The following is a 22723-nucleotide window of genomic DNA, read 5'->3' on the forward strand; positions in this document are numbered from 1 at the left end:
GGCTTCAGCTCTATGTGGCAGGGCTTCAGCTTTCTGCCCAGTGAATCTAAGGCCAGTCCTGCTTGGCGGACCACCTGAAACCTGCTTGCATCCCCTCCGGGGGCCCTGGACCCCTGGTTGATAGCTGCTGGCCTAGATGGTAGAGCCCTGGAAAAAGGATAAAAGAGAATTAATTGGAGATGGACTCTTGGGAGGGAGAGCTGAAAATGGCATCCAAGGAGGGGGCATGGAAAACTGCTGTGAACCTGAAACACATTACTATACACACCCAAATGCAGTATAATATGGTGCAGCCCATTTGTCTTAGATGACTGAAAGCTTGATCCTGCACTTAGATACACTCAGTCATAGCTATCAAATTGACTCACCCGCATATGTGTCTAGAAGAACACTAACTAATTTTACAAGATAATTAGTGATAACGCTTGCCTTCGGAATGAAAAGCATTAGCTGAGCCTTTAGAGGGAGACAAACTATGAAATACTGGATTATTAGCATTATTCTGATACTGTTTACGTGTGATCACTGATTTCCTATGAACCTTGGTGCCTGTGAGTATTGTGCAAATTTTATAAGAATCTTGTTTCCAAAGCAATTATGTTTACATTGTCTCAACTAGATGTTACATGATATTTTTAAAAGGATGTGTTTATTTCCTCAATACACTATTTTTGTTACATTCTTAAAATGTGAATATAACCCTTGGCCTAAAAAGTTAAGGCATCTTAACCAAAGACTACATTTGGCAAATGCATCCCATACTAATATAACTCCAAAATAACAAGAAGCTGCACCTTTGAATTGCACCAACTGCTAAATGATAACGTCACCTCAGCTGTATAACGATTTACAGATGTTCACTGAACTTGCAAATGCTTCCAGAGACAGAAGGTGGGCTCAAAACCCAAGACACACAGGAAACACTAAACATAAGACAATAATGCCAGACTTCTGCAACTGTTAGATGATTTTTTTTTAACTTTACACCCTCCCATTAGGGAGATAATAGCTTTGATGTTAGTGGTGATTTATAATTTCAGCACAGCAGCTAATGCAAACCACCTTCACTGAGAAGAAGGAAAGTGAAAGAGTGCCTAAGGAAGGAGAGAGAACAGGGGGATGTTTGCTGTTAACTTACATAGTTAAAAATATATTATATTTGGATGTGCCTAAATAAACACTTTGTTATTTAGTGTTATTTATGTTGTTTAAATAACATAGTACCCTGCATTAAACAGTTCAATTTTAACATGTACTAAAAGAGATTTGTACCATTTTTGACAGGATTTGGAATCTGGCTCTGAAAGTGGAGCAAACGTCATCTCAATAAGTCACTCCCAAACACGCTTGCCTCCTGATATCCATGCAGGTGACCTAACATCTCCATGTCCAATGGCTGGCTCTGGAGCTAAACCCAAGGCTGGGGTGAGTTTAGAACAATGCTAATCTTATCATATGTCCTAATTATTGGACAGAACGGATAGAGTTGATATGCCATACAGGCTGTAGAGCAATATACAGTCCCTACCAATGTATTGAAAGCTTTGAAGTTGTCATAGGTTTCCCTTAACATGTTTCCTAAAATGCAGGATACAACTCAAATGCATATTGTGGCGTAGAATTCTTAGATAAACTAGAGCTTTGGTATTTAATCTGGGACTATGTGCTGATAATTGTTACAAGTTTGGCTTTCATGTAAAAAGACAAACCATAATGGAGACACAGTGTTTGACTTTGGAAGATAAGATTTACAGCAACTGTAAGGAACAGCTTTCTGTGGGATTCAGATTATGATAGCATACGTTTACATAGTGTTTGTAGAAACTCAGGATAGACAAGGGAGCTCACTAATTTGAGTGGCTGTCATCACAGGTCATAATGTTATATGGTGATACAACATTGCATCACCTTGTAGTAACAGGACGTCAGCAAGGAGAAATGAATGAAGGGGACCCACAGAGAACAAAAATATCTGAAATGATTTCATCTGTGTGTACAATGTGAAAGCAATCCTTAGTGTTCCCTGCCCCCATTTCTCCCTAGCTGGAGAATCTGTACTGATGCATATACACACAAGAATGGGAGAGTCTAAGGGAGTGTACCTTGGATAGTCTCAGACACCTGATGCAATTTCCTGTAATTTAGATGACTGACATTTCAGAAGAGATTTTTTTGCAAAATCCATGTTAAATATTATTTGCCTTTCTCCCCAAAACATGGTGAGGTGGTGGTATCAAGAGGTCTTCTTCCTCTCTACCCCTTAGAGTGAGAGGGATCTGCTGAAGGCACAGTCTTTCATTTAGATGATGACAGATGGATAAGGGCCTCAGAGTTGGGACCCATCTTTTCACATTCAGGTGCTGTTGCAGTTCCACTCATCAGAAAGCCTGTGTACCCCAGAAACTTCCAAGCAAGGCACCAGCTCCTTCTGTTCTTCTCACTTCTTCAGATTCTTCTGCCAGGTATATCCTCACTTCATCAACCAGAGAAGTCTAGGCTTCTCTAAACTCTGTCAGTGCTGGCACAGAACCAACCAGAGAATCTGGGAACCTTCACCAACTCTGTGGCAGACCCTTCCACTTCTCCCCACTGCTACACCCAAAAGTAATTGGGCTGGCAGAAAACTTGGGCCAAAACCTAGAAACAAAAAGTGAGCCTGTTATAAAACAGCAAACTTATATGTGTAAAAATAAGTATATCAATGCATACTGCACTGTAATAGCAAGATAACTAATGGCTCTTCATTGCTGCAGTTATGAAGGTTCCAATAAACATGTATGTGGATTTAGGATTCTGCACTTGTGTAAAAATAAATTCCCATGTAATTAATCATTTGAACCATTGCACAGCTATAGCAAATAGAGGGCTCTGCACTTTGTCAATAATTGCATAAAGCACAGCACAAGCTCTTGAGGACAGTACAGTTGTTGGGAGGATGCAGTCTGAATGTCCCATTTCACCATCCCCCTGTTGAGAAGAGCAAGCATCAAAGACTCTCAAAGTTAATAAACATTTTTTGTATTTAGATTTCACTAGTAATATTTGGGGGTCTTTGAACAGCTAGCTTTCTGGTCAGCAGTGGTGCCGTGGGATAAACATCAATGGAGCTAGGTATGGTGAAATGTTAATTCCCCTTTTAAAAGCATTTGTTCTTTGATGACTTTGCCTCTGGGTTAATGCTGGACGTATCTAAGTAGTTCTTTTTCTGTGATGTCCATTTTTAATGTGTACTTTTTGCAATGATTCTGTTTTTTCTTTTGCTGTGGAATAATTTTAAATATTTTAACACAGTGTATATAGAGGTGTATACTGCATATACATTTATAGAGTTGCCGCAGTCATTCCATATGTAAGATTGATTCTAAGTTTCCTTTTATTCAAATTTTCAAACTTTCCTCCCCTAAGTTTCCCTAAATGAAATCCCTCTTCCTGAAACTTCATGCTGCATCTCATTCTAGAGTTGAGGGATTTTTTTTCTGGGAAGATTAGTAAATATGATCATACCAAGAGCTCTCAGATACTATGGTGATAGATTAGATAAATAAACAATGGATCCAGTCCCTAGTTATTTTCTCCCACCCTTGCCATGTGGGAAGGAATACAACCCCCAGTAGTGCCAACCTCTACCAGATATGCTCTATCACTGTGGGTCTTGTACTTTCAGGACATGCTAGCTGGGCACCCTAACAGCCAGCAAGCATAATGCTGATGCATAACGTTGCACCAGCTGTCAGCTCATTGAGAGGTTTGCCCCTCATCCTGCAATCACTGGTTCTTAAAATCTGCTTTCTTTGAATCCCCAGGGTGGGAAAATCCACTGCCTCTCATCCTCACGAATCTTTGGTCCCAATGTTAGTCTAATATCTAAACACTAACAAGGATATCCATCACTAGATGCTGTTAGCAAGATGCTTAGCTGGCATGCTCCATCCCAAACTGCACAGAAAGCAGTTAGAGCCAAGTGTACATGACTCAAAGGAACAATTTGGCATTGGTGTGTAACAAATATGTGTCTAACACCAGCTGGTTGAACCTTCCCAGAATAGTCACCAGGGATGTCTATGTGCAGATGGTCTCCCCTGTGAAATGACTGGTGAAATCGCTCGTGCTGGCCATTCTATCTATGGAAGTGAATGTTGTCATAGTTTGTTTTGTTATGGTAGCTGGCTGAGAATAGCTTTATTTTATATCTTATTTCCTGCGGTGGAAACTTAGTGAACTCTTTTTAATGGGGACTATTTAAAAGGATTTATTTCCTTCTGGAGTAGTACTATTGTAATGCCTTAAGGATTGCAGGTGTTTATTTTTGGTAGGTACTGCTATTTACTAACAGTGTGTAAACAACAAAGTATGGCTACAATTAGTTACTGAAAGGAAACATTTTATGTTCAGTTTATAAAACATAAAATATACTAAACATTTAACTCTATTATGGTCTTGCTATGCCTCTAAAATGAGGAAACCAACACATTTAACTATGATATATATTAGAAGCATATAAAACTACTAAAAATATTAGAACTAGGGATTTGGATGTTGATCAACCACATCAGACTCTATGGTCACTCTTTGATAAGAGACAAATCCTGCTGTTAGATATATTCAAGGAACTGACTTCACCAAGGACAGCCTGTATATTCAAAGCAATCCATCAAAGGTAGAATAAGGAGAGGAAGGATGATACGATGGCTATGGCAGTACCCTAGGACTTAGGTACAAGAGTGTGCTCTGCCACAGATTTCCTCTGTGACCTTGGGCAAGTCACTTAGCCTCTCTGTATCTCAGTTTCCTGTCTGTAAACAGTGTGCTGTGAGGGAAAATACATTAGAGACTGTGAAGTGCTTGGATACTTTGGCGGGGGGGGGGGACCATATAAGTACCTAAGACAGACCAAAGCCCATAACAAGTACAGACATTGGTCTACATCTGCTTTATTATGACAGAGTACCTGAAAACAGAAGTTGGTCTTTTAGGTTTATTTCCTAGTGGTGGAAGTTGACTTATCTACTGACCTATGGGAAAAAAAGACTAGTTTTACTTTTCATGGGCACTTCCTTATGACGTGTTAGATATAAATCCTTTCCCTGGCAGAGGTGTTAAAAATAATCTTTTCAAAATCAATAATTGAAAAAGTAAAAATCTCTTAATTCCTTTAGCCACACTGTATAGGCTGTCCTAGGCTGTTGCATAAATACTGTGCAACAAATTTAAGATATCTTATATGTGTAATATTATGATTTAAGGGATTGATGCAATCAATTGAAGTAAATAAGTTATTGGCATGGCAAGCTATACAAATGTTACCAAAATATAAAAGCCAGAATGTTCAGTTACCTGTCAGAGGTAGATAGCCCTATCTTGGACAGAATGTATTGATACAATCTGTTTGAGGTTTTTATCCCATGTCTATTTGTCATTACTGTCCATTCCTGATTCAATGGCAAGTTGCTATGTTGGGTGAAGCTGTTTCTGCCATTGCTTTAATTACAGTGTGATACTTCAGCCTGGGTGACTTGAAAGAGAACAAGTAGAATAATAGCATTCATATTTAAATACCATCATTATAGGAATATTCTTGCTCCTCCATGCTAGAGTGACTATAGTGCTGTGATGGCAGGGATCAGTGCACCAGAACTTTATACATCATGGTGGGGACTTAGATCTTAACTTTGGACAACCCAGGTTTTTAAAAGAGGTTTTAAAGTGATTGTTTATTCCTAGGCTTAATGGGTTTTTAATTTGCTTTTATTTGTAGAATTTAGTTTGTTCTAGTCTGTAATCAGACTTGAATAATATTTTCTACCGTCTTTCATTTCCACACAAGAAGATTATCGGGGGGGGGAGGGGGGTGGGAGGGGAGACAATTCCATATCAGCTGTCCTGTTTCAATACATCAGTCACCTACCATGTCCATTTACTATGTCATAACAGTTGTCAATTATGTAGTAGTGAACTACTGTGATCAATTATGTGCTTCTTATATGTATCTCTTCTGAAACCCTTTCCTTTGATTTTTTTTTTACCTTAGTCCCCAAAAGGAATTTGTGCACTATTTGAGTGCAACTTCCTGTATTAATTCATCAGGATTTCTCAATGCAATTTTTTTAAAGCTGGAGGAAAAGGAATGTTCCTAATACTCTGCTGCCTCAATGCTGTGTAATCAGCTGCATTCTGAAGTATGTAATTCAAAACAAATCTATGAAATCCCCAAATATATATTATCTGAGCTCATTTTAATGCAAGAGAAAAATAAACTGCTGCTGAGATTAGGACCAAAAACCTCAACCCAAATTTTACACCTGAGACTTCTACACTGCTCAGGGATGATACATGACTCTAACTTTCAGCAGCTACTGGAAAACAGAAGCTTGTATTTGTGAAAACCAACATGGCAATGGAATGTTTGCTATAAAATATAGGTCCTATATAGCCTATAGGATACACAGACCAAGATTTTACAAAATGAATGCCAAAAGTTAGGTTTTTAAGACTATATTTTGGTGCCCAAATAAGTAACCTGGTTTTCAAAATGTTGAGTATGCAACAGCTCCTGTTCCCTTTCAGATACCCAGTCTTACCTGACATGGATGTTTATTTATAAATATATGGATATGTTTATATGTTTTTCATTTTTCTTTCAAACTATTTTATATGACTTGTGTATATGCAATTTTTAAATGTTTTCTTGTTCATATCACAAATGTTTAGTGGTCCACAGAAACAGTAAATAGAGCTGATAGCTTAAAACTGTCTTCCATTAGGATATCAGTTTGGTACTGATGAAAATTGTTTTATAAAAATGAGAGGTTTAAGACTTTAGTAATTTAATTTTAATTATACTTTTAAGTCTGGTTATGTGTTCAGTTCATTTGTACACTGAATGCTGCCATCTACTGCTTAAATCCATGAAAGCCATTGACACTAGGAAGAGGGCATCCGAAGAAAAACAAATTAACTTTACACTTTCAGACATTTATACTGAGCCCACTATTCTAAAGTCAGATTTATAGCATTGTATTGATTCTATTCCTGCTTGTTTTACTCACAAATATTCCCATTAATTACATGCAGACTATGGATGGCTGCAAATTTTCCACTGGAATGAAATTCCAATGAGAAACAGAAAAAAAGTTGTTTAAAATATTCATGAAAAATTTCCAACTACTCCTAAATAGGATTACTTCCATCAGTAAAGCAAGCAGAATTAGACCCTCTATGGACTCAGTCTCCAGCTGGTCCTACACTGAATACCTGGAGCTGAAAATAATGCACATGGAATTCAGAGATAGCATTTTTTATTCAGATGAGACAATATTTTATTTGTACAGTAATTAATTCCATCGCCACATTATAGAAATCGTATTTTGGACTCCAGAGAATGAATCTTTTCATGTCTCTGATGTGCAATAAGGAAGGCTTTATTGACACATTAATGGTATAACTTCACAGTAGTAATCACTAAAATGTTCATATTTCAGGGTGCCTAATGGTAAGCACTTAAATTAGACATAAATATAGATTTAGGTGCATCTCATCTGCCGTAAGCAGGGTTCTCTGGCTCCAGGAAGGGAAACAAGATTTGCCCCCAGCTATAATTTGACATGTGGTTTATTTGTTACAGATGAACAAAAGTGGGAGGGAGGAGATGGTTGGGTATTGCAAAATCTCATAAGTAGAGTTTTGTTTTGCAAAATCAAAGCAAGAGGTAGTTTGCATTTTGCACTCTATTCAGATCTCCAGTGTTTAGGGATGGGAAACTGGGTTCTTTTGCCTCACAACTACAATTTAAAATAAACTTCCACATTAAACTAATATTTATGGTGTTCAGATACTGCAGTAATGGGTGTATTAGAAATAGCATAAGAGAGATTGGTTTGTCTTATCTACAAAGAGAGCATGCTTATATATGTTGGGCTAGGAGCTACTTTTTGGTTATTTCTACATCCTACCAGGTTGGAAACAGAGTTCAAAAAATGTTAGGCCAAATTCACTCCTATGGGTGCAATGGGGTTGCAATTTGCATCCTGCTGCACCAGAAGGGAATTATTTTTGCCACCTGCTTGAACTGGAGGAGGACAACTGGGCTTCATAGAGAGAGGTATCTTCTCACTGTCCTGGCCGTGCCCTCTGTTATGCCATCCACACCCACATATGGGACTGCACCAGCCAGTTTAAGGGCCTCTAGCAAAGCAGAGGTAGCAGATGGTTTGTACTGTTTTTCCACTCTAGGCAGACTTGGTACTGGATGAATTAAGTCCTTTATCTCCTCACAAATTATCTTCATATTTATTGGTCTGGGTTTATATCTAGATTTGACAAATATAAACCTTAGAATCAGTGATCTCCTTAGAACAACATGAAATTAAATTCACCTAATGTTCTGCTATACAGTATGCATTCAAAATACTTCAGGCTGACTTATTTCACTTAAAACCAGAAAATCCACTGTATTGCTCAATGATTGATAGCAGATGCAGAGGAAGAGTCTTCCAGGGTCCCTATAGTATTTATCACCTATATACAATTTTAACTTAAATTGCATAACTTTCCTCAGTTTACAGTTTTCCTACAGCCCCAGTCTGCAAATAGTTAAATAAGTTTTCTCACATGTTTGCAGGATCAAGGCCTTACATGATCACCAAAAAACTCAAAGTCGGCATAAATAGTAATGGGGACACAGGATGTTCCTGCCTGGTGTCAAATTGCAGTGGGGAAAAATATTCTGTCATATGATTATACCTGAACTATCAAAAACATTCACCAACACCAGTATTCCTGATAGGCAAACCTAGCCTCAAAGCTCAGTAATAAAATCCCAAGCTCCAGATATCCCTGATGAAGAGAGATGACCTATTCAGTCTTCTTTAAGCTGCCTTTTCCTGCTTTAAAGTTGCTCACCAACTTGCTTTGCGTGAAGTTAATTTGTCTCCCTCTCTCACTTGTTTATAGGAAAGATTTTTGGAGTGGGAACCAAGACTGAGGATAGGGCTATAGCAGTGAAATGTTAGGAATTTAAGTCTCCCATTGGTGATGGTATAATATTACTTCATTTAACAACAGATTTAATTGAATGCCCATATCAATCTATGGGAACAATACAGTGCTTGTGCACCTCTAGGTTTTGGCCATTCCTTCTCCCAAAAAGAAAAGGAGTACTTGTGGCACCTTAGAGACTAACAAATTTATTAGAGCATAAGCTTTCATGAGCTACAGCTCATTTCATCAGATGCATTTCCTTCTCCCCAGAAATAGTTTGCAATAAGCGAAGAATAGTCTAGGATTTTTACTTATTTGCTGAATACAAATATCTTAACTGAAGCAAGACCACTTGGAGGCATGAGGCAAAGTGTAAAAGGCATGGAAACTTTATAGAATTATTCACATGTTGAATTTTGGTTTCAGCCTATACAATTGGGGGGGAGGAGTTTCTGTAGGTGTCTCATTATCATGAACATTACACCAATTGGGTCTTCAGGACTGAACTATGAGCCAACCTACATGCCCATGAAGAAGAATAAGGGGGCATATAAAGAGCCCCTCACTCCTATTTGTGGGCTACCCACCTGTGGAGTCACAATATATCAGAAGAGCAATCATCTTAGGGCTCCTATACCCCCTTCCACACAGGCTGGAGGAGTGGGTAGCCATGGAGTGGGAAGAGCTGCAGCTGAGCTGGCAGGGTAGGGGAAGTAATCTGTCAGAAAAAGGCCTTGCCCATCTTACTTCCCCTGTCATTAATTGCAGAAAATCTTAAAGGAGGTCATCAGAAGTTTACCAAACAGCTGTAAACTCCAAAAATGCAGGTATATGAAAAGATAGTTAACTCATCATCCATTGACTGGTAACGACTCCAATAGGTAACGACTCTACCTTTGTCATACATACAATACAGCATTTTAGGCTTGCTCTCAAACTCAAACTATAAATGAAAGCCACATGTCCCTCAATGCCAAATGAATTTCTAGTGCCTAGAAAAATTGTTGATGAAATTGGTACCACTTATGTATTTTGCTTTATTTTTCCTGGCATACTGTAGCTGTACTATGATATTGTGACACCAGCCTGCTAAGTAACTTGAGTCCAAAATAAATGTGTTTGTTTCCAAGCTTCTGCAGGAAAAATGAGTTGTTTGGTGGATTCTGTCCTGAATCTCAAAGTTCCCAAATGAAATAAATACAAGATGACTAGCATTCACAAAACTTCAGGGAGTAGGAAGGGGCAGGGCAAAAGAGTTTTTATTTTCTGTAAAGCTTTGTAAGATTTAAAGGAGAACAGTATTATTTTTCTATCGGGCATTGTAGGGGTAGATAAGTAGTTCTGGAAAAAAAATACAAAACCGCAAATATTAAGAAAATCCCAACTGAAGTGTTAACACTTCTGTGCTGGTGGATGGCTGAGCTGTGACCAAGCAGTAAGTTCAATTAATTGTCACAGACACAAGCATCATCTTACTGTTATGGTTTTTTATTATTTTTATTACAATAATGCCTAGGGACCAAGCAAGAACAGGATTACATTGTGCTAGGCACTGTACAAACATAGTAGTAGTAGATAATGCTTAACTGGGAAAAAAGTCAACTTTGAATATTGATTTGAAGTAAGCTTAAACATAGTGTCAGGGAACACAGCTGAACCCAAACCCAGATCATTGCCCTCAGCTGATTCAGCTAATAAACCTGGCCTCTTGATTAGCTGATTGGCAGGCACATTCTTGAACCCTAGAGCAGCCCTGGGTCTCTAGCTACTCAATAGTGTTCCACACCTGCAGCTCCGTTTCTGGTCCTGCCCTCAGCTTCTTCCTTGCTCCTGCTCCTGCTCCTTGTTTCTGACTCCCTCTCCTGGTTTCCATTCCTGGATCCTGCCCCTGCTCTGATACTTGCACTTTGACTCCCAGCTCCTGATTCCTGGATTTCAGCTCTGGCTTGCTCCATGGACTTGGTAACTTAGTTCCTGATTGGGGCTCTGGCCTCTAGGCCTGATCACCTCTGCTCCATCCACCAGGTCAGCTTCCCACCCTGACCTTTAGGCAAGACAACCCACAGCCCAGTCCTTAACAGTTTGAGTAGCCCTCCAAAACTGAAGAGAAGAAGACTCAGAGAGTGAGAGCGAGAGAGGGGCAGTTGGCAGAGTCACCTGGAGGGATGGATTCTGCCTAGGGTGGCCCTTCCCTAACTGACCTGCTGGGTGCCATACAGACCCTGCAGGTTGGCACTCTGTAGGCCCAGTGTGCAATTCTTCAAGTCCCAGCCTCTTTGTCTTTCTCTCAAGTGGTAAAGGAACCAAAGATTCCCCTCCCAGACATATTTGATGGGGATCAGAGGACCTTTCATGAATTCCTGAACCCATGCCACCATTTTTTCCAGATGAGGTCACAGATCTATCCCACTGTGATGTTATTGACATAAACTGTGACCATATAGATCATTGTTGCAACCATGGTCCTATGGTTGCACCAGTTCTTGTACAGAGGAGGCCAAGTGGGGTGACCATGGGAAGGTTGTAGTTTGCTGGTTATGATTATGCTGTCTGTATGTGTGTATCATTTTTGTATTTGAAGTTATGAATATTGGCTATGTATTTGTTTGATTCTAAGTAGCCTCAATGAAGCATTTGGTCAGCTTCTTGAGAAAGGACTATTCTCAGTAAGTGCCCAATCAAGAAACACTTAACTGACAATGGACTTTGCGAGATGCCAATCCACATCTGAGCTTTCCTGGGAAATTCAAACTAATATGTAAACAATGGTGTTGGACTGCAAAAAGTTGAATCATCCATAGACATGTGACTTGCCCAGGTGGCTACAGCCTCCATCTTGTTGCTGTGATTTTGCACAGGAGAACAAAGGGTTTTCCATCCACAAGAGAGAATATAAAAGGCCCTGGAAACCCCTCCATTTTTTTCTTCAGCTGGCTCAAAAGATAACCTCTCCACCCCAAAGAGATGCCAAAAGAAACTGTAACAAATGACAGTAACTACAGGGGTGTATGAGTGATTGCTGGACCAAGAGTAGGAAGGAGTCTAGTCTGTGAAAGAAGCTTATTGGAACATCTCTGAGGGTGAGATTTACCTGCATGTAGTTTCCTACTGTATTAGGCTTAGATTTGCATGTTTGTTTTATTTTGCTTGGTAACTTACTTTGTTCTACCTGTTATTATTTGGAACCACTTAAATCCTACTTTTTATATTTAATAAAATCACTTTTTACTTATTAATTAAACCAGAGCAAGTAATTAATACCTGGGGGAGCAAACAGCTGTGAATATCTCTCTATGGGTGTTATTGAGGGTGGACAATTTATGAGTTTTCCCTGATAAGCTTTATACAGAGTAAAACGGATTTATTTGGGGTTTGGACTCCATTAGGAACTGATTATCTGTGTGCTGGAGACAGGAGAACTTCTTAAGCTGTTTTCAGTTAAGGCTGCAGCTTTTGTGGGACATGGTTCAGACTTGGATCTGTGTTTGCAGCAGTCTGGCATGTCTGGCTCAACAAGACAGGGTACTGAAGTCCCAAGCTGCCAGGGAAAACAGACTCAGAGGTAGTCTTAGCACATCAGGTGGCAGTCCCAAGGGGATGTCTGGGATCCAACCCATCACACCCACCAACGGAGCCAAGATGAGCCCAGTCTTCTGATTGGAGAGGTACAAGCCTGGGCATTCCCTTGCAGGAGCAACCTAGTCCCCTCTTGGGCAAGATAAAGAACTTTATGCAGGCCATGGCAGCCATCTTCAACCACTGAAAGGAGACACACTTAGAGTCAGTGCTTCAGGCCCTGACATGAGGCCAATAGATGATTACCAGCAATGCTGCAGAAAACTGTTGCCTCGCAGTTGACACAGAATGGAATGCGACCACACAAGACCACCATTACCGGCTTGGTTTGAATGATGAAGTGATAGATGAACTGGACCAGACAGAAATCCCAGCCAGTATGGGTGTCCTGATAGACCTTAGCATAGGAATCGATAGCTCACTATGGGAGCAGCATCAGGAAAAGAAGGCAGTGCCGTGACCTTACTCAGGTTCAGTCATACCTGCCTGAACTCAACCCCTGCTGACCTCCTGCAACAACTATAGCCCATGCAACTCAGCACTGTCCAGCCCCACCTTTCTGATGCCAAAACAAACCAATGCCACCTTTTCTGGGGCATAGTGGTCACTGTGCCTCAGGTTACTCAGCAAAAGATGGTGTTTCCCAGCCAAGAAACACCATGACCAAATCCTGAATGAGGGTACCGGATGGGGACAGTGTAACTCCCCTCATTCTAACTCACAACCCTGGCAGCACTTCACAGGCACCCTGTCAGTGTTGACTCTTCACCCTACTCACCTTCGGTTCCGCTCTGCTTAAGACATCTGGCCATGGTGGGAGTGTACCAGAAGCCCTAGTGGACTTTGGAGCATCTAGTAACTTTATGGACCTAGAATTCACACAGCAACATCATATTTCAACACGGGCCAAGCCCATCCTAGACCACACTGAGGTTGTTGAAAACTATCTCCTATCTTCCAGCCCTGCTGGTGAGAAACAGCTTCTCTAGAAGTTGCCACCATCCAGGACCACCAGAAGACCTTAAAGTTTGGCCTTGTCTATTTCCCCAGCTTCCCAGTTATTTTCTGCATAACTTGGCTAACACTAATGATCCTTACATCTGCTGGAGTTCTGGCACAATCAAGTTCACTTTCCTGCCATGAGTCATGCCACCTCAACCTCAGTTTGGGGAAAAAAAAGTTATCCCCTTCTTATACCCATTGAAGTTTCTCTCTCTCTCTCTCTCTCTCTCTCTCTCACACACACACACACACACACACACACACACACACACACACACACACTCACAGGCAGAAGTGGCCTTGCTAGCACCATCCAGACTCTCTCCCTTCTCCACCCCTCCCCCCACAACTACTATGGCTATACCTGAAAAATATCGGGATCTATCTGATGTTTTTGACAAAGGGAAGGCTGATATTTTGCCATCTCATCAGCCCTATGACTAGGCAAAGGGTTCATCCTCTCCTCCAAGTCCCCAGCCGAGGCTCCAATTTTCTTGGTCACCAAGGACAGTTCCCTAACTATGTGTATTGACTATCAAGTTCTAAATAAGACAACCACCCAAAACTTGTATCCCTTGCCTCTTATCAACACACTTTTTGAAAGGCTTTGCCCCACGAACATCTTCACCAAACTTGACCTATGTAGGGGTCTAAATCTTGTTCAGATTAGGGAGGGAGACAAGTGGAAAACCACATTCTGCTCCCTCTTTGAGCATTTTGATTACACTGTTATGTCATTCAGATTACATAATGACCCTGCTATCTTCCAGCATATCCCTGAAAATGTCATTTACAAAATGTTGGATCATCTTGTTGTCACTTATTTACACAATAGCCTGCTCTTCTCTGAGAAACAGATCCAGAATACCATCATGCAGCTACATTTCTAGAAAGGCTACATTAGAACACTTAGATGCTAAATTAGAAAAATATGAATTTGATCATGGCACAGTGATGTTTCTGGGCTACATTATTTCTCCAGAGGGGATCACCATAGACGTATGTAAGGTCTTTGCCATCAACGATGACCTCTTCAAGGGATGTCTGGGGAATATGATTCTTAGGGTTCTCCAACTTTTACCGGTGCCTTGTCTGAGGTTTCTTCCACCTGGTGGCACCCCAATGACCTTCTTGTCTGATCCACAGAGAATCAAAAAGCATTTGATCAGTTAAAAGAGGCCTTTGTTTCTGCTCCCATCCTTGCCCATCCAGAGCCAAATCTTCAGTTCATAGTGGAAGTCAATGCCTCTGAATTTTCCTTCTAGGGCAGTACCGTGGCAACAGACACTGCCCAGCAACTAAACTCACCTGTGCACATTTTTCTTCCATCAGCTGAACCTAGCACAAAGGAATGACTGTATCTGGGACAAGGAGCTATTAGCCATCAAGGTCACTTTTGAAGAGTGGCATCACTCCTAGAGGGAGCCAGATACCTATTCCAGGTCCTCACGGACCACAAAAATCTGAAGCATCTCCACACAGCCTGACATCTCAATCAGCACCACAGCTGATGGTTTGTTCTTTTCTCACTTTAATTTCATTACCACCTGCCACCCTGGAACACAAAATGGGAAAGGATGAATAACCCACATTGGGTACTGAGGTACCATCAAAAAGTCAACAAATATCTTCTGCAGAACAGTGAGTAATCACCTGCTATCTTCCATCCAGTCTCAACTGCCTCAGAACCCTTATGCTAATCATCTCCAGCAAACTCTAGATCTACCTAACTCTCAGGCATGCAATGTGCTGCAAATAAGGGACAAGATGCTTCGTCAGTAAGGGTGCCTTTACATCACAGAAGGGACTCACAGGCTCTTTATCCTGAAACTCTGCCATGACTCACCACTTGCTGGACATTTCGGGAAGTTCAAGATATGCAGTATTATTTCTCTCCACTTTTGGTGGCCCGAACTTCACTCCAACGGTATTGGGGTTCCCGGCCAATGGGAGCTGCAGAGCCAATGCTTGGGGCAGAGGCAATATGCCTCCTACCTGTAGGAGATGGAGAGGGGACATACCGCTGTTTCCGGGAACTGCAGGGGCGATGCCTGTGGACTGGGCAGTGCACAGAACTTCTGACCAACCTCTGGGTTACAGTTGGAGCTTCCTTTGCTCCTTGTGGTGACTTCCCTCTCTTGGCTTCTTGCCAGAGTCTGTAGTCCAATGCAGGATCCTAAGGCTTACTCCTCCCCCACACACATCCCCCCAGAACTCCTCCATATACCTAGACAACTCCCCTCCTTTCTAAGGAGTGATTACAGACAGGGGTGCCAGAATGGGGAAAGGGGGAACAGAGGGACATGGCCCCATCAGTACAGGCACATGGGTATAGTCACAGAGACCCCCCTGGTACTGTCACCTGATGTGCTGAAACTACCACTGAGCCCATTTTCTTAGCCAGCTTGGGACTCCAGAACCCTGTCTTGTTGAGCCTGACATGCAAGGCTGCTGCAACACAGGCTCAGGGTCTGAACCACAGACAGAACAAAGTAAGTTACCAAGCAAAATAAAGCAAAAACATGCAAGTCTAAGCCTAATAAGAAACTGAATAAAGGTAAATCTCACCCTCAGAAATGTTCCAATAAGCTTTTTTCACAGAACAGACTCCTTCCTAGTCTGTGCCCAATCCTTTCTCCTGGTACAGACTTGTTAGTTCCAGCTCAGGTAGTAACTAGGGGATTTCTCATGACTGGCAGCTCGCTTTGTTCTGTTCCACCCCCTTTTATCGCTTTGGCACAAGGCGGGAATCTTTTGTCTCTCTGGATCTCCACCCCTCCTTCTAAATGGAAAAGCACCAGGTTTAAGATGGATACCCGTTCAGGTGACATGATCACATGTCACTGTAAGACCTCCTTCTTCATAGCCTAGTAGCTGGAAGACACCTACATAGGAAGGCTTGCAGGTAAACAAACCCATTCACAGTTCATTGAGTCTGAAGCACCCTTAATGCCTTCCACTTAACATGTTTACATCAGTAACACAAGTTTATATCTTATTCTCCTAATTCCAGACATAGGAATAATACATGCAAACAAATAGGATGAACACACTCAGTAGATCATAAGCTTTGTAATGATAACTTACAAGAGACCTTTTGCATAAATCATATTCCAGTTACCTTATATTCACACTCATAGGCACATGGAGTACAACGTCATATTGTCCATAAGGGTGAGTGACGGTGGCTGTGGGAGGAGGTGAACACGAGTGAGTGGGGGGCGGGGTCTTGGGGGAAGAGGTGGGGTGGGAATAGGGCCTCAGGAGAAGAGGCAGCATGGCTGTGGGAGCTCGGGGAGAAGAGGCAGCATGGGGGTGGGGCCTCAGGGGAAGGGGCAGTGTGGGAGTGGGGCCACAGTGTCCCCCCCTTTTAGGGAGCTTCTGTCACTCCTGAATGCAGAGCTCCTCCCCACAACCCCTTTTCTACCACCAACTTCCTCTCTTTATAATGTAAGCAGGGGAATAATCCCACTATTGTGGGGAACTTTCCTGGCTTCTGCACTACCCCGGTGAAGTGGGCTAGCGAAAGGATTTGGGTCCTCGCTCCCACTTCCTTTACCCAGTGGCCTCCCTGTCCTTGAGGACTCCCCTTCCACTCTCCTGTCTTGCAGAGTCCTCGTAACCTCAACAAGGCTGGGCCCAGGATTCCTCCTTGGGCTCGACCTCCAACCCTGCTGTGGTCACCTAGGACAGGGACTAGGGGTCCCCACTCCGGGGTACTCTCTCTGCACCGGGCACTTATCTGACCCACTGACCATTACATACAAGTTAAAGCAAATGCAAGTTATTTAATCAACAATTAATTTTTAAAAGAATAAGGAAAAATGGGAAAGGTTAAAGGAAACACATCAACTTGCTCTGTGGCAGGGAACATCACAAACAGTGTCTCTGGAACATCAGGGCAGTTCACAGTCTGTTCCTTGTAAGCCCCAGGCTTTCTTCTCAGGCCCTAGCTGGGCTGCAGGGATGCTGCAGATTGGACACTTGCTCTGGTGATGGCCACACACTCTCAGGCTCTAAGTGGTAGGACCCTTCTTCCCAGTATCGCCCTTTCCTTGTCGGGGTTACAATACAAGCCTGGCCTGCAGAGCCTCTTGGCTGAGGCATCTCCTTGTGCTGGGCCCACTGCCTAGGGTCCCTTTCGCTCTCCCCAGCTGCTCACCGCACCCAGCTCCGGACTGCTCCAGCCCCAGCTCCACCACTCTGCCTCAGCACTGCTGGTGCTGCTCTGCCTACAACTCCCTGGGCTGCTTCTTTGACCCCTTTGGCTCCAGTTGCTACCGCTCTGCTCCCAGGACAGCTCTGCTCTGCAGGCTGCTTCTGTGACTCTGCTCCCAGCACTGACCTGCTTCATGGGCTGCTTTTCTGGCCCCTCTGGCTCTGGTTGCTGTAGCTCTGCTCCCAGGACAGGGTCTGCTCTCTCTGGATCTGGCATGGCTCTGCTTCCCAGCTCAGCTCAGGCCTCTGCTTTCTCCTTAGCTCATCCCTACTCTGTCTGACCCAGGCAAATCCAGCTCACACGGAGGATGAGACTCCCTGGCCTCCTGACTCCCTGATTAGCCTGCCCGCCCTGTCATTCTGGCTGACCTGGAGCATTGGCCTCTCCCCATTTTTCATGGGGACTATCAGTCTCAGGGTCCTGATTTCCCATAGACCCTTCCCCTTTTAGTACTGGGAGCTAGCCAACCAAAACACCCCACTGAATGTTAGTAAGCCGTATGGAGTGGAAGTCCCCTTACAATAAGCCTATCCCAGCTCCTCCCGCAGCTGAACTTCACCAGCCATTAGGCCTTACTAGTTCTTGGCTCCCTTCCAGGTTCAGCCTATAGGTTCGTTAGCCTATTTGACCTGTTCAGGCCTTGGGTTTGGGTGGGCACCCCATCACAAAGATAAAAATACTTTAAACACAGATTGGGATACTTCTTACTGTCCGAATGAATCCGAGCTGGACAGGTTAGGTCAGTGTCAACCTGTGGAGAAAAAAATAGAATATTTTACAAGGCACTGAATTTATTTCTGACATCTACTGAATATAGCATTTCTTCTCACTGGCAACAAGACAGAAGTTCAGTAGATGACTTAATGCAACATTCTATGGATATATTCATGTACAAACATTTTGGTAAGGAATTATTCATTTGTACACATATGAATCAGAGCAAATTAATCTCTGGTAGACAAAAATGTGCATGTCTTCTATAGAAGCTGTCCTCCTTTTATAGGGCTACATCCCAGTATAGTTCCTGTTTAGTACTAGATGCCTCCTTTGTGTTTCACTTCTTATAGAGACATAATTTCAGGCAGAATTGCCAAAACCAAGCATTATTGGGAAGCCTGATGTCTCTCGCGAAAACATTTTGCCACTTCATCTTTCTGTTGAAAGATGCATTACTCCAGTTATTACCATTAACACAATGTACTCTTCTTATAACTCTGACATTGAGAGGAAATCATTACGGATGCTATTATCGGGTGAAATTCACCCGATGCAGAGGGCTAGCACAAGGTCTATGAATCATTAAGCTCTCTCTCAAAATAGGGCTTAAAGTGGAACTTGGTAAATAGCCCTTGTGCTTGTCCCCTGCACAGGAATAAAATTCAACTGTAATGAAGAGCATGAAAATAGAAACGTTGTAATGAACCTGCTGGCTCATCACTGGGCACTGTGTTAACCCCCAGTTCAGCATCTGGCCAACAGGGGATTTCATAACCTCGAGAGTACAAGAAAAGCAAGTAGCATGAGAGATCAAAGGGGACCTGTCTCAGGACAGCATTGGAGGCTTTGTATGAGTAGTAGCTGCAGAGGGAAGGCTGGATTACAGAGACAAGAAGGTCTGAGAGACCTTCTTACTGTCAGGGAACCAGCAGAAGCCACAGAAGGAAGAAACAGAGCTGCAGCATGCAGGCACAAAACTGGTGTGCAGGGGTCCCAACAAAGATGATTTTATTTATTCTGTACTAGACTGCCCTCAGGGGCTGGGATAGGAACTGTTGGTTTATCTTTTATTTGTAATTGAAAGCAATCATGCCCAGGATAGTTGCAACTTTGATTTCTGACAGCACTAGTAAAGGAATCCTTTGCTACTTCTGAGTACTTCAGAGAACCCATCAAGGGCTAGAGCGTGTAGAGTACAGCTTCTAGAGCACCTACAGTGCTTACCTCTGAGCTCTTAGTAGCCCTGAATGATGATACTCATTACTGGTCATTTAAAGATGAGGGTAAAAGACTTTAGAATTAGTAAAACTGGAGCTGGTTTATATATTATAAGACAAGGAAAATGATGTCCATGTTTAACATGTTATAACATTAGAAAATGTAGCTCTTATAGTGAAAATTACATGTCTGTATGTGGGTGTAATTTACACCATTATTCACACCACCATTGAGTTTGGCCTGCTGTCTTTTGTTGCACATCCTCACCATTATGGTTAAGCTGAATGTGCAAACAGGTAAGTGAAATGTACTGGGTTTGTGATCTCTGAATTGATATTAATCAAGCAGAGAAAAGAATATAAGAGCCTGAGGGAAGAGAGGCAATTAAAAGAGACTCAGAAGACATAGGACATGGGCTCAGTATTGAAGTGCTTTCTCAGGCAAATTTCCTGTTAAAATCAATGGAATTCTATTTGAGTAAAAGCTTCAGAATTGTGCCCGTCACAAGGAATGAAATAAGGTAACACAGAATGAGGGAAGTCAAAGACACTGTATTTGAATGGGACTAAGGGGGAAATGTAGGCACACAGACATTAGCACAAGAATATGTGAGGGAGATAAAGCACAAAAGTAGAAGAAAAGAAAGATAACACATGAGAGGAAGAAAGAAAAGGCATTTCAAGGAATGGGGAATAAGAGAGAAATAAAGGTAGAAAACATAGATCAAACAAAAGAGAAAGAATAGGAGAAACCAGATTTTTTTGAAATGTAGATGGCAAATAGTGTGAGCAAATTATCATCTCTGGTCACTTTCTTGATAGTTGAAAAAATGTCTAGATTGCTTTTCTTTTTCCTGCACTCATTATTCCCAGTTGTGTCTACTGACTATAAACCTTCCCTTTTTCTGTCTTCCAAAAATGCAGCAGGAATTGATTTCACCATTGTTGAATAGTATATCCTTTACTGGAATGGAAGAAGTTTACCTTTCCAAGCACTTTTCCAGACACAGACCTGCTGTGAATGATATCATGGAAAATCATATCTTGTGTCCTCTACATATGCCTCTCATAAGGAACTCACTTTTTTTAAAGCCAGGGAGGGGGTAGGGTGTAGCTAACCACTCTGGTTAGCATTTCCCTTTAGTAGTTAAAAGAGTTGTTTGGGGGTTTTTTAATACATAAAATTCCTTTCAGAGAGACATGCCACACATTCTGATCTCTCCCCTTCAGGCAGTTACACTCTATTAAATATGAGGCTGGAAATGACACACGTCTGGAAATCCAGAAATAAAACTGCCTTCCAGTTGCTGCTCTGCAGTGTACAATAAAGGTGTTGTAAATTGATAATTGAACCATGTGGTTACTAGTTTAAGATTTTAAAAACTGAAACCCTTAGTTTCCAAAATGCTATCACTTTGTACATGTCTAGATTTTCTGTAATACTATGAAAATTCTATGTATTTGTTTTATTTACAGTGCAATGAGGTTTTATCTTTTTAGCACCCTTATGCACTGAGATTGTATTTAGCTTCTTTTATTAAGACCATCCTTGTGCTATTTGAGTGCTGTTCAGAGTTAAAACAAATAAAATACAAGATGACATACATTAGTAAGTAAAAAGACCTCTACATTCTATCCCCTGTTGGATAGTAAAGTATGTGATTGACATATTTTAAATACTATTGTGTGTATTACAGAGTTGTAAGTAGGTTACAGAATGCTGTGAGGAAATGTAAGTGTGATAAGGCTGTAGACCTGAAAGTGGTGAGGTCCCTGGTCTCCCTGGGATTGTAGATAGATGCGTTCCAAAATTTTGGGGGGCCCCTCCCATTGAAAATGTCCTACCATCTGTGCATATGAGCTTCAGTCTTGATAGACAATTATATTGTTCCATAGTAGCCTGTCAAGTGTGCTAGAAGTCCCAGAGAATAGGCTCACCTTTACTTATTCTGGGCCACAGTCACTGAGAATAAGGACTGAGATCTTCAAACATACTCCGTGTCCAGTAGGGAGAATTGGAATAAGCAGAATACAAGAGTGAAATGAACATTCGGTAATGTAGGTGTGAGGTTGTATTCTGAAACAGTTGCAGTTTTGCAGAGCTGATGCTTTCAGCCCAAGATACATGGCATTAATATAATCCTGTCTGTAGGTGCTCACATAATTTTCACAGATGTTGACTAGGAGATGTGAAGGGAGCAAGTGAGTCTCTTAACTCGAATTGTTCTCAAAGACATAAGCTCCTGCCAAAGCACTAAAAGGGACTGGTCAAGATAACTATTAGGCTAAACAGAAAATGTACAGAATGTATATTAGAGGAAGCATAGTAGGGAACAAAGATGGCATTTAAATACCAATATTTGTTGCAAATTGGAGGTACATGTACCCACAGCACCATGATTAAATGCAACCCATTCAACTCAACAGGAAATATGATGAGCTTATTTATACACCCTTGATCATTTATTGGTTGAGCCATTGAATTAATAATTCTGTACAGTACTGGAGCTTTAACATTGCTGCAGGTATATAACTGATCCACAGAATAGTGAAAAGGGTTAAGTCACTGAGCTAAGTAACTTTCTACCCAGTTTCCAAACTTTCTAAATGGAACTGTTGGCTCACGATGGAACCTTCCTACACAGTCATGTGTAATGTTTCTTTGTAATTTGAGTTGTTGGTTTATTGCCAACTATAAATGAGGTTCAAATAAGATCCAATTTTGCAATCCCCAAAACTGAGTAATATTTCAACATGCTTAGGAGTTTCAGAACCTTCCAAGACATCTGAGAAAAAATATTTTTAATTGGCTTTTCACATTGTTCTGAAAATTCTGTGTATGATCTCTTGGGATTGTAAAATATCATTAGAGTGAAAAAAAGAGAAAGAGAACCTAAATGAGAAGCAAATACATAAAAGGTACCTAAATCCCTATTGAGGCATCTAAATAAGTAAGTTAGTGCTGAGAATAGAGCAGCTCCCATTAACTTCAGAAGGAGTACTGGGTGCTCAAAAC

At 41.6% G+C, this 22723-nt stretch overlaps 1 protein-coding gene across 1 annotated transcript in view; it reads left to right on the top strand.

Annotated features, from left to right (window-relative positions):
* DLC1 (DLC1 Rho GTPase activating protein) overlaps positions 1-22723 on the top strand; it is a 380903-nt gene that overhangs the window by 101940 nt on the left and 256240 nt on the right. The window contains exon 4 of the mRNA XM_038399289.2: positions 1285-1425. Within this exon, the coding sequence (XP_038255217.1) occupies positions 1285-1425 (141 nt within the window). The remainder of the gene's footprint in view (positions 1-1284; positions 1426-22723) is intronic.

This window comes from Dermochelys coriacea, chromosome 4, assembly GCF_009764565.3.
Source record: "Dermochelys coriacea isolate rDerCor1 chromosome 4, rDerCor1.pri.v4, whole genome shotgun sequence".
Classification (NCBI taxonomy): Eukaryota; Metazoa; Chordata; order Testudines; family Dermochelyidae; genus Dermochelys; species Dermochelys coriacea.